General features: G+C 38.7%; 1 protein-coding gene across 1 annotated transcript in view; it reads left to right on the forward strand.

Annotated features, from left to right (window-relative positions):
- LOC137948178 (DNA replication ATP-dependent helicase/nuclease JHS1) overlaps positions 1 to 12,659 on the forward strand; it is a 47,915-nt gene extending 35,256 nt beyond the window's left edge. The window contains exons 32-34 of the mRNA XM_068794161.1: positions 11,537 to 11,671; positions 11,851 to 11,970; positions 12,251 to 12,659. Coding sequence (XP_068650262.1) covers positions 11,537 to 11,671; positions 11,851 to 11,970; positions 12,251 to 12,409 — 414 coding nt within the window. The 3' untranslated portion in view covers positions 12,410 to 12,659. The remainder of the gene's footprint in view (positions 1 to 11,536; positions 11,672 to 11,850; positions 11,971 to 12,250) is intronic.
- The last annotated feature ends 411 nt before the right edge of the window (positions 12,660 to 13,070 follow it).

Raw genomic sequence — 13,070 nt, forward strand, 5'->3', positions numbered from 1 at the left:
TAAAGTGACATACTACTTCAATATGTTCTGTCCTTTTATGAAACACTGGATTTCCAACAATGAATATACTACCTAATTATCACAATACATAACTATTTGCTCATTTTCCTGCAGATCAAATTCTTTGATTACAGAGCTTACCTATTTCAATTCGCTAATAGTATGGGCCATTTTAGAAAATACATCCAGGGGTATTTTGGTCATTTTACCATCCATGGGTATTTTAGTCATTTTACCACCTATGTGGTTAATTTTCTTTATGTAATCTTATTCTGCATGTTAAATTATGTCAATGGCTAAATTTTCATGTACATAGGATGCATAGTTAAGTAGATAGAGATTAAGGTTTATTAAGTGTATAGGGGTATTTCTGTAATTATTACCCCAAGACAGTTATTTAAGAGGATCTAGGAATTTGTGCACGATTCCCAAGGAGGCCTCTCCAGGCTTTTTAGAGAAATCTTCTTCTCCTTCCTCGTTTTCTCCTCTTCCTTACCCAAATCTTGATTTTTACATGGTATCAAAGCAGTAGATCATTGCTAGGAGTATTCTATTGCAAGTTCTTGTCGATTTTGAAGAGGGTGACTTGTTGGAAGGAGAAACTCTATAGGTTTTTTATGTTGGTTCATCAAAATTAAGTTTTTCCCTTCTTTTCTCTCCCATAACCTTAGAATTACTAGTCTTTATGAATCATTGAAGGATTCTCTATGTTTTAACTGCCCTAATTGGGTTTCTTGGGATTTGCTTCACCCAACCCATGCTGGATGTCTGCATCATCATCCAACTGATGACGTTAGCCCTAGTTGTTACACTTTTTGCATATATTGGCTGAGATTGCTTTGAATTGTTGGTTATTGGATTGTTGAGGTGTGCATATCCTATTAATATTCCTTAACCCTAATTTTGTGAGTGTGGCCCACCTTGGTGATAAATCTTGAAATTGTCTAGAAGCTTAGATTGGTTATTTTGTGATTATATATCAGTATTATGACTAAGAAAAGAGAAGTTTATACTCCGGTTAGAGAAAATTTTGGATTTGATGGAAAGGATACCATCATAATCACTTCTGAGAATTTTCTTGTTTTTTGAAATGATGCTGAATTTTATTAAGACAGAAGCTCAAGAGAGCAATTTAAAAAAGGGGGAAGCCTTCCCAAATAATGAGAGATTGCTGGGAAGTTCCGAATTTAGCCAATTTATCAGCCAAAGAGTTGGCTGATCTAGGAATGAGATTCCAATTACAATGAATAGAGGACACAATATCGGCAATACAATCGGTGATAGGTTCTGACATTGTAGCTTCTACTCATTGTAATTGGAATCTCATTCCTAGATCAGCCAACTCTTTGGCTGATAAATTGGCAAAATTCGGAACTTCCCAACAATCTCTCATTGTTTGGGAATGCTTCCATCCTTTGTAAATTGCTCTTTTGAGCTTTTGTCTTAATAAAAATCAGCATCATTTTAATTTGTTCGAGCCATAAGCACCAAGGGACATTTGCAAGACTTGCTGAGAAATTAACAGGGTCTAATTATCTTAATTGGGATAAGTCTGTTAGAATGTATCTGAAGGGTAGAAAGAAGTTGACTTTTATTAGAGATGGCCCTCTAGTGCCTCCAGGTGATGATTGGGAGGTAGAGGACAGTCGGGTTATGACCTGGATTGTCAATAGTATTGACTCTACTTTGAGAAATCAGGTGATGAACTGTGAGACAACAAAGGCTATGTGGTTCCCTAGAATTTTTTTATGCATATGAGAGTATTCTCTCTTGGGTTTATGAGATGTATACAAACTTTTTTGGACTGAAAAAAGGAAATAAAATTGTTACAGAGTATTATAGTACATTTCTTGGCATATGGCAGGAGATCAATGTATATCATCCATTTACTATAGATGAAAATGAGTTGAGAATGTTAATTGATTTCTCCGGACGAAGGTAAAACCCAAGAGATCAATTTCTATTTCAATGCCGTTTATTGCTTCTTGATACATAGATATACATAGTTTTAAGTTATAAGATACAAAAATTACAATAATGCCCTTTCATGATACAAAAATTACAAAGATATACGATAACATACCCCCTCAAATTGATGCTGGTAAGTCAACCAACAACAATTTGCCAACAAAAAATTGATGCGTTGCCGAGTCATTGCTTTGGTGAAGACAACCACTTGGAGATCCGAAGAAATGTAAGGAAGAGATATCACCTGACTATCCAAGGTATCTTGGATAGAATGACAATCAACCTCAATGTGCTTGGTGCTTTCATGGAAAACAGGGTTGGTGGCAATCTGAATAGCACTAGTGTTGTCAGCATGAAGAGGGGTAGCAGTAGTTTGAGGGAACTCAAGCTCCGCAAGAAGACCGCGTAGCCATACAATCTTAGAACAAGCAGTAGACATGGCACGATACTCAGCCTCATTAGAGGATTTAGAAACACGATCTTTTTTCTTACATCTCCAAGAAATTAAGGCATCACCTAAAAACATACACCAACCCGTAGTAGATCGACGTGTATCCGGACACCCAGCCCAATCAACATCACTATAAGTAACAAGTTGAAGGGATGACCCGGTAGGAAAGAATAACCCACGAGTAGGAGAACCTCGAAGATAACGAATGATGCGTCGAACTGTAACAATATGGAGATGTTGAGGAGAGAACATAAACTGACTGACCTGATGAACTGCATATGAGATATCGGGGTGGGTATTGGTCAAGTAGATGAGACTCCCAACCAGGCGCCGATAGATAGTAGGGTCATCTAGAAGGTCCCCTTCATCTTTCCTATATTTGACATTGACCTACATAGGAGTATCAACCGAAGAAGTGTCCTCCAAACCAGCCACAGTAATAATATCTTGAATATACATATGCTGGTTTATGAAAATACCGTTGGTTCGATGATGTACTTCCAGTCCTAAGAAGTAGGTGAGCTGGCCAAGATCTTTCATATGAAAAGTGGCATGCAACAACTGCTGAACCTTAGTAATCAAATCACAAACAATGCTAGTAATTATAATATCATCCACATAAACCAAGAGGACTATACCTGATGTCGACTTGTGGAAGAAGATAGAAGAATCATATTGACTTTGTGTAAACCGAAAGGTAAGAAGCGTACTGCGAAACTTCTCAAACCAAGCCCGGGGAGCTTGGTTGAGTCCATATAAAGAACGTCGTAGCTTACAGACATCAGAAGGAGAAGAAGTAGTCATACCACAGGGAAGCCTCATGTAGATCTCTTTGTGAAGATCACCGTGAAGAAAGGTGTTCTTCACACCCATCTGATGCAGTTGCCATGACTGGGAAGCATCAATAGCTAAGATAGTACGAACTGTGGTCATTTTGGCAACAGGAGCAAAAGAGCCATCAGAGCGAAGTTTTACAGAGAAAACCCATTTACTCCCAAGAGGCTTAATTGTAGGAGGGCAAAAAACAATATCCCAAGTGTGATTCTCCTCAAGTGCTCGAAGTTCTGTTTGCATTGTATTCTGCCAACACTCATGTGCCATGGCCTGTTTGTAACAAGTGGAAATGGAAATAGAGGATAAAGTAGCCACAAGAGAGACAGTGGAGGAGAAACCATACCAATGAGGAGGCCGAGAAGGGCGAGTAGACTGGCGAAGAGCTGTGGAAACTGGAGCCAGGACAAAATTGTGAGGGGGCACAGAGGAAGTGGAACCAGACTCATGTCTACTACGTCTGCCATACACAAAACCAGGTTTGAGCCTTTCCACAGGAGAATCATCAAAGCTAGGCAGAAGAGATAAAGATGCAGACGGCAACTCAACATGAGATGGCAAGAAATATTGATTTTCAAAGAAAACTACATTCCTAGAAACACGTATACGACGAGCATGCGGATCACAACAAACATAACCCTTTTGAGGTATAGCATAACCAAAAAAAGCACACTTAACTGATTGGGCTGTAAGTTTATATCGTTCATGAGTAGGGAGATGCACAAAACAAACACAACCAAATGTTCGAAGATCAGAATATGAAGGAGAATGGCCAAACAACTTAAAGAAAGGAAAAACATGATGTAATGTAGGAGAAGGTAAGTGATTGATCAAATGAACTGAAATAGAAAGCGCTTCACACAAAAAACGAGAAGGAACAGATGATTCAAGTAAAAGGGTTCTGACCACATCAAGAAGGTGACGATTTTTTCGCTCAGCAACACCATTTTGTTGCGGTGTCAAAGGACAAAAGCGTTGAGAAATGATCCCTTTGCTTTGAAGAAAGTCCTGAAACTCATTAGACATGTATTCTCCGCCAGAATCAGAGCACAAGACTTTGATGTTGGCAAAGAATTGAGTCTCTAGAAGAGCAAGAAAACGCTTAAATGCTAGAAAAACTTCGGCCTTAGCCCGTAGGAAGTAAACTCAAGTAAGCCAAGTAAGCCAAGTACAATCATCAATAAAGATGACAAAGTACTTGTAATGCACATGAGAAACAACAGGTGTAATCCCCCAAACATCAGTATGAATAATATCGAAACATTGTAAGGCATGAGATGCATGATGAGGAAAAGGTAGAATTTTACTTTTGCCAAGTTTGCATGATGGACATTCAAAAGAAAGATCAAGAGAAGAAAATGCTTGTTGTCCCAATAAACCAAAATTAAATAATTTTCAAAGTACATCAGAGTTTGGGTGGCCTAGATGTTTATGCCACATCTTAGGTCCAGAACCAACAACATTACATGCAAAGGAAAGGAAAGGAAAGGAAAACTAGGATTAATGGTTGAAGGAAAAATATAAAGAGGAAAGAGTCGTTCCACTTTAGACCCCTTCGCGATCATTGTCCCTGACACTTGATCCTACACAACACAACCAGATCGAGAGAAATTGACTTTACAATTATTATCAACCAATTGACCAACAAAATAAGATTTGTGGAGAGGTCAGGAGACACAAAAACATCAGTTAAGCAAGAGGAAAGATCACCAACAACACTGATAGGCAGAGAACTGCCATCAGCGGTGTTAATTTTTTGATTTCCATCATAATTTCTGACATTGGAAAGAGAAACAACAGTATTGGTCATGTGGTTAGAAGCTCTGGAGTCAAAATACCATGGCTTAGAAGAAACTTTATGATTACCTGAGAGCCCAAAAGTAGAGAAAGCAGAAATGATCATCTGTTGTACCATCTCAAGAGTGAGTATGTTTGGGTTTGTTGAGGTGGTAGGTGCAGCAAGAATAGGAACAACCGGCGAGGCAGCAGGCAATGCAATAGAACTAGTGGCACCAGCGGAGGCATGATAAGCAGTAACCTGCTTCCTTTCAGGTCGAATGGGGTAGGCAGAGATGATATGACCCTGTTTCTTGCAGTAGTTACAGAACTTCCTAGGGCAATCCCTAGCAATATTACCAAAAGCTTTACAACTAAAGCACTGAACAACACGCATGTCTCTTCCTTTATTCCTCCCTGTGCTGCATAAGCCATAGTAACAGGGGCACTAACATTAGCCCGATGTTCCATGCCAGCCTGAGTTACTATACGCTACTCCTCACGAAGAAGTTCACTGAAACAAGTATCTAGAGATGGTACTGGATGACGATTCATCAGATTAGACCGTGCAATTTCAAAATCGGAACAAAGCTTCATCAAGAATTGATCTCTCTTGTTGGTTTCATGCATTGCTTGAATAGCAGAGAGTGAGTAGCAACGGGAACATTAGAATAAGCAATGTCTGCATAGTCAGCCCAAAGGTTTTGAAAACCAGAAAAATATTCCTCAATAGAGAGACTACTTTGTGTAAAATTAGCCATCTCATACTCCAATTGAAAACGCATCGCTGTGTTGTCTTGATGATAAACCTTGGCTAGGTAACTCCACATGTCAGCCACATTTTTATAAGGCCTCAGATTGAGAACAAAGTGAGGCTCAACGGAGCCAAGGATCTAAGTCATGACCCTAGCATCCTTGACTGTCCACTTGGACAAAGCCTCGGCCTCTCGAGGTGCGGGATCACTTCCATCTATAACTCTTTTGCCCATAACGAATAAACAAAACTGAAATTCCCAGGCAGTGTAATTTTTACCCGTGAAACGGATAGGGAACGAGTTTAACCTATCAGATGACATGATAAAATCCAGATGACACCTCTTTGGACAGAAACCCACAAATTGCAGAAAAGAAACACCTTATTATATTTCCTTTCTTTGCCCTCGTTACGTACACGCACGTGGCTGGTGTTCTGTATCTACAAACATAATCTCCCCTTCTTTCTTCCTATATGAGCGGCTTCCCCCCTCGCTACTCTCTGAGATCACTTCACTGTTCGAAAACAGGAAGCAAAAGACGGTGAATTGCTGTTCCGAGAAAGACTGCAAATGAAGTCAGTGTGAGGAACAATTGACCCGCCGTCGTAACCTACAAACGGCAACGACAACCCCTTCCCCTGTTATTGAATCTACCCGATGACGTAGAACCCCTTCCCCTGTTACTGAATCTCCCCGACGATGTAGAACCCCTTCCCTTGCTACTGAATCTCCCCGACGATGTAGAACCCCTTCCCTTGCTACTGAATCTCCCCGACGAGGTCTACTCGCGACGCAAATGACTCCGTGAGTCTACCGAAACCAAATCAAGAACCGAGAACCTAGATTTGACGAAACAGAAATTGGGAGGAAGATAACTCACCTCTGAGAGTACCGAAAAATACTCCTGGCGCCGATGATCTCCCGCAGCTCTGATACTATGTTAATCGATTTCTCTGGATGAAGGTAAAACCCAAGAGATCGATTTCTATTTCGATGCTGTTTATTGCTTCCCGATACATAGATATACATAATTTTAAGTTATAAGATACAGAAATTACAATAATGCCCTTTCATGATACACAAATTACAAAGATATACGATAACAGAGAAAACATCAAAATCAACTGCTGGTTGTAAATGTTTTGGATGGTTTAGGTGCTGAATTTGATGCTATGAAAGCCCATGTGTTAGCTTGAGATGAAATTCCTACTCTCTACCACTAATAATCATATTATGAGGGTTGAAAAGACTATTGTACCTGGAGCAGGTGAAGAGGAAAGATAATGGAAGCTATTGCTCTTAATGTTTTCAACACTACATCAATTCCTATAGATTCTTCTAGAGGTGGAAGCCAAGGTAGAGGACGTGGTGTGGTAAGTTAGAAAGGAAGTGTGGTCATTGTGGTAGAAATAATCATTATTCTAACAAATGTTTGGTTAAGTTTGGGAAGCCAACATGGGTTACTTCTACAACTCCTGATAGTGGAAGTGGGAGTTTAGATTCCTCTATATCAGTTACATCGGGTGCTCTAGATGAGATGCAACAATTGATATAGTAGCAACAACAGGTTGCTCAGCGCATGGCTCAGATCTTTGTTGCCTCGACCTCAACATCTTTAGCTCATGCTTCCATCATAGTTCCTAGTTTTACCAGTGTTGACTCAGGTATGGCAGCTTATCATGTTCACTAGTCACCATTCTAGGTTCTGTTAAGTTGTGGAACCTAATCAACACCCTACGCTGAGTCGGTACATGGATGGACCTTCACGGTAAAGTCGTCGTGGGGGTTGGAAGGGGGCGGAACCCCCGCTAGGTCCATGATATATTGATTGTTGTTTCATTAAGGGCAATTTGGGAATTTCACTTTTGAAAAGCCGGTTGCCCTAATTTTCTTTTTTACAATTGAGGAGCGCCACTATTAGGGTTTTATCATCTTCTGAGGAGTGTCAATTGCAGTTGAGAGAGGCTAGAGAAAAACTACACCTGAAAGTGTGTGCAATCACTCTTGTAAGCTATTTCATCTTCATAGTGAATTATTGCAACGGTGGAAGACAGGACATAGTCTCACCTTGTGGCAAACTTGTATAAATCTTGTTGCCTTTTTTGTGCTTGCTTTTTTCTTCTTCTGCATTTATTATTATTGCTCTCGTCAGTTTGGAATTAGGGCATCTAATTCCTAACATGTTCTTGACTCAGAAGCCTCCAGACACATGTCAAGTATGTCATCATTGTTTTTCGATTTGAAAGAATCTTTGTGTATCCAACATGTTAATCTTGTGGATGGTTCTACCTCTCCTATTCAAGGAGTAGGCAATGTTACTTTGATGTCTTTTTTGTCTCCTCGGTCAACGCTTTTTGTCCCCAAGTTTCCCTCAAATTTGTTTTTGGTTGGCTAACCAAGTCCATGAATTATTCTTTCACATTTTATCCTACTCATTGTGTTTTTTAGGATCTCACGACGAGGAAGACGATTGGTTCCGCTTGTGAAAGAGATGGATTATACTACTTGGGAGAGCCATCGACAAAATTATATATAGGTGTTACATACCGCATATTCTCCTTTACAGTGACACTTGTGGTTACATCATCCGTCTGTAGTAAAACTGACTCAAGTCTTTCTAGAATTTTCTTCGAGTTCTTCTTTTCAGTGCGAGTTGTGTCAACTGGGCAAGCATCACAGAATTTCGTTGCCACTCTCGTCTCATAAAACCAACCATCTATTTGAGATTGTACACTCTACAATCGCATTGTCTTGTTGCACTTATGTTTAGCTATGTCATTTTGCTGAGGGGTAAAGACACGTGATGTTTGATGAATAATTCCCTGATCTTGACAAAATACCTAGAATTTATTACTCATGAACTCGAGGTCATTATCAGTACGTAAGATATGAAGTGAAGTAGCAAACTGATTTTTTATTTTATTGAAGAAAATTTGAATACATCAAATGCCTCAGATTTTTCATTAAGAAGGTAAATCCAAGCGCACCGACTACAATCATCGACAAAGGAAGTAAAATATCTATGACTAAATTGATTCAAAGGAAACAAAATTTGAAAGGGGGCAATGAGTACCTTTCAGAGCACCTTAGAGTAATGGGAAAGTGTAGATCATTTACCTCAGGATCCATTAGCTAGGACGAGTCATGATTCGGTGTAAGAGAAGGAATTGAAAGCTGAGGTAGAGGCACCTATCGTCTGGAGTACACCTGCAAGGGTTTCTCAATAATAACACTAGGTGTAGGTTTAGAAGTCTTCTCAACTAGGACTGGAGCAACAACTTCTGGAATAGGAGAGAAACTCATATCTAGTAAAGAATAGGGTTTCTTCAAAGAAAGTCACAATAGCTGACACAATTGTCTTCCTTGTTGAGGGACAAAAGCACTTGTATTCTTTTTGTGTACGATAATATCCCAAAAAGATACATTTGACTACATGAAGAGAGAGTTTGTCTCTGGAGGGACCAAACACATGGGCAAAGCATACGCTCCCAAAGACTTCAGGTGACAAAGGAAACAATGGACTAGATGGCAGTGGGACCTGAATAGGTATTTTACCCTCCAAAATTGAAGATGGCATTCTCTTTATTAAAAAACATGCAGTAAGGACTGCATCACCGTAATAGGACTTGGGTACATTCATATGCAATAACATAGTATGTGTCGCTTCCAATAACTGATGATTTTTTCATTTTGCAATTCCTTTTTGGTGCAAAGTAAACACACAAGTTGATTGATGTATGATGCCATGATTTTGACAAAACATATCAAATTTGTGATTCATAAATTCCAAACCAGTATTAGTGCAAAATACACGAGTAGAAGTTCCAAACTGGTTTTTTATTTTATTGTGAAAATTTTTAAATACATCAAATATCTCGGACTTCTCCTGTAGGAGATAAACCCATGTACATTTGCTGAAATCAGCCCATGTACATTTAAGTTGACCAATTGACAACAAATTCAATGGAAAATTAGGGACGAACAGCACTGATTGAGGAGACATAAAGAATGATGATCTCAACACACCAACACCCTTAATTAAGGTTACTGAACCATTGGCTAGGGGGACGTGTTTAATATCAGTAGACTCTTTCAGATCAGAAAACAACAATGACATACCTAACACGTATGCAATGGTGCACCAGAATCAAGGGTCTGGGTAGGGAATGAAATCACATGAAGTGTAGATGTACCTGTACTTGCCAGAGTGGCAGTAGGAGTGGAAGTCTGAGCCATGGGAGTGGAGATAGAAGCATCATTCAATTGGGCCAAATAGTGAATTAACTGTTGTTCCTCATCAAAAGAATTTGGTACAATATTATTCCCTGGTGTAGTAGGAATTGCATTGTTCCCATGACCTGTTGAGTTGGCCCATGCTGGTTTCTCAAATTCAATCCAGCATTTATTAGAGAAGTGGTTAGTTCGACCACAATGATTTCATTTTCGTTTGAATTTACTATCACCTCGGCCTCAGTCTCGGTCTCTGTTGGGCCCATCTCTCCCCCCACTACTACTACTGCCATGGCCTTTGGAGGACTTTGAGTAGCTAACAATGTTAAGTGTAAATGAATCAGCAATTTTAATACTCATCAATTCTAGATATTACTATATTCTCGGTCCTCATAATCCTGTAAAAGGAAGAAGATGGAGTAGGTACCTCATCTGAGGCAAGTAATTGTGGTTTTATCCCATCAAATTCTGATCCCAGTCCATCTAGGAACCTTGCAACCAGCAATTGGGGATTGTTGTTTTTACAGTTCTTGTTCATCAGTTGTGAATGAATGATAAACGTTAGTTTCTTGCTAGACTCCAAGAAATTCACTATAAAAATCAGTAACAGGTCTGTCACCTCTCTTGATGGTAAAAAACTTTGTATACAACTCATTCACTCGAGACAACTTACTCTCTTTTGCATATAAGGATTCTTGTGAAATCCACATTGCTTTTGTGGTCTTGCAATTCATAATTTGATTCTTTAGTTTAGAATCCACACTGTTTATTAACCAGGTCATAACTTGAGTCTTCTGCCTCCCAATCATCATTCAAAGGCACTGGTGGGTCATCTTTGATAAACCTCGACTTTCTCTTGGGCTTCAGATAGATCCTCATAGATTTGGCCCAACTTAAATAGTTTGAGCCATTCAACTTTTCTGATGTAATTGAAGTAGTATCCTTCCCATCAGAGTTACCCACTTCTCTTGAGGGAGGGCTGTAAACTTCACCAGTTTCAGCCATTACAGTATGATAAAGACTGAACCAACCTTAATTTCGCCTTCAAAAGGCTTGTGCAAGTGTCAAATATGTGGGCCCACTTTCGAATTTCTAGGGTTTTGGCAAAGTGAGTATGCACACACCAAAATAAGGGCAAATAACAATCAGCAATGCAAATCCAAGAATCATCGAAATCCAGCTTCAATTAGGGCTGACATCAGCAAATCTAAAGAGTATCAGTTCATGGGCTAAAGCTATGATGGAATCTATGTTGACTCCCCATTCTGAGAATTTGGAAAGTATGGCCTTTTTGAGTTGATGCTGGTGTCAGGCTAATTGTGCTTATTCAGCGTTTTACTTTTCCTCCATTCAGTTAAAATAATTTTGCTCCTAAACATTTGTTTGTGCTCTACCGAAAACTAGAGCCTTTTTATTTAAATATACTATGTACAGTTGGCACAGACGGGTCCACATTTTTCTTAAGAATGGTATTGATTTTATCATTTACCTGGTTTCTGTGTACTTACATATGCTTTTTTATTAGATCACAAGAGAACTGGTAAAAGGTGGCATTACTGGTGATGAAATTGGTATTATTACACCCTACAACTCTCAGGCAAATCTAATCCGACAAGTTGTTGATGCATCTGTGGAGATACACACCATTGACAAATACCAGGTCAAACTTCTTCCAGTTGATAGCTGCTTAAGCAGCTTTGATGCAAATGAAAGACTAAATGAGTAGAATTTCTAGATTATAAGCTATTTCTCTTGGATTGTGGTTTTCCATTTCATCATTCATTGAAGCCAGACTTGGCACGAAAGGAATCATTCAAAACTGTTTGGATCATTGAACAGGGACGAGACAAGGATTGCATTGTAGTTTCTTTTGTAAGATCAAGCAAGAATTCAAGGGCTTGCAGTTCTACACTGCTTGGAGATTGGCAGAGGATCAATGTTGCTATTACTCGTGCCAAGGTTTCATTACCCATCTCACTCTGGCTCTTTTTTTCATAATACGGACTCCATTTTATCCCATTTGTTCTCACAAAACTGCTGATCCAACATGAAATCTTATTCAACATCACACTCAAGCTGGGCAGGTTAAATTCTCCACCTGTCTTCCAGCATAAAGTAAAATTTTCAAGATGAATTTTTTACATGTTCATGTGTAGCAAACACCAGCCAATAAAAAAACAAGAAAAAAAAAGGAAAATATATGACAAGCTAAGGATTGATTCTTATTGTGGTGGTGCAGAAAAAGTTGATTTTGGTGGGCTCCTGTAGAACACTCTCAAAAGTTCCTTTGCTCAAGCTTCTCATTGAAAAGGTTGACGAGCAGTTGGGCATGGTGCATGTCTCAGAGAAAGAAATCAATCACTTGGGTGACCTGAGAAAATGCTCCCAGATGAGATGAGTGTATAGTATCATGTTATCTCGCTAATTTTGGTTATTTTATGTTCAAATTTAAGTTAAAAATAAAGCATAAATAGAATGAAAGTAGAAGTGCTTTTTTGTTGGCAAAGGGAAAAACAAAATTTTGTTAAAGAAAGAAAAGAAAAGGGAAAAAAATACTGATAATCTACTGAATTCACTTGTCACTGGCCAATCCACGATTAATGAGAGGGGTGGGCATCTTGTTGTTTTGAGACTTATATTCTTAGTCATTTCAGGTGTTTTTGTCTAGTAGTCTTAGGTGTAATACAAGAACTTGTATCACCCAATTACTAAAGCTAAGAATTAGGTTATGGTAAGAGAAATAGGTAAGTTTTCCCTTCCATGAAATAAGAAATGGCAAGTGATATTAAATTAGGTTTAAGACTTATCCCAAAATGATAAACCACTATAGGAAATATTCATGTGAGGTTATTCTTTAACATTCCCCTTTATGTGTGGAGGCCTTTATATGTAGGTATGTGGATAATTTAGGTGGATGTTTAAATACAAGTATTTGTTTTGATATTATGTTAAATTGGGTTTAAAGTTTATCCTAAAATAATTAGTCAATTTAGGAAACTTTTTTTCTAACTAATAAACTCAAGGTTTTAAATCTTATTAATATATGTGGGATTATTATT

The sequence above is a fragment of the Aristolochia californica genome, unplaced genomic scaffold (genome assembly GCF_029961685.1).
Source record: "Aristolochia californica isolate CCGP_79_NKW_82.1479 unplaced genomic scaffold, dmAriCali1.0.hap1 SCAF_13, whole genome shotgun sequence".
Classification (NCBI taxonomy): domain Eukaryota; kingdom Viridiplantae; phylum Streptophyta; class Magnoliopsida; order Piperales; family Aristolochiaceae; genus Aristolochia; species Aristolochia californica.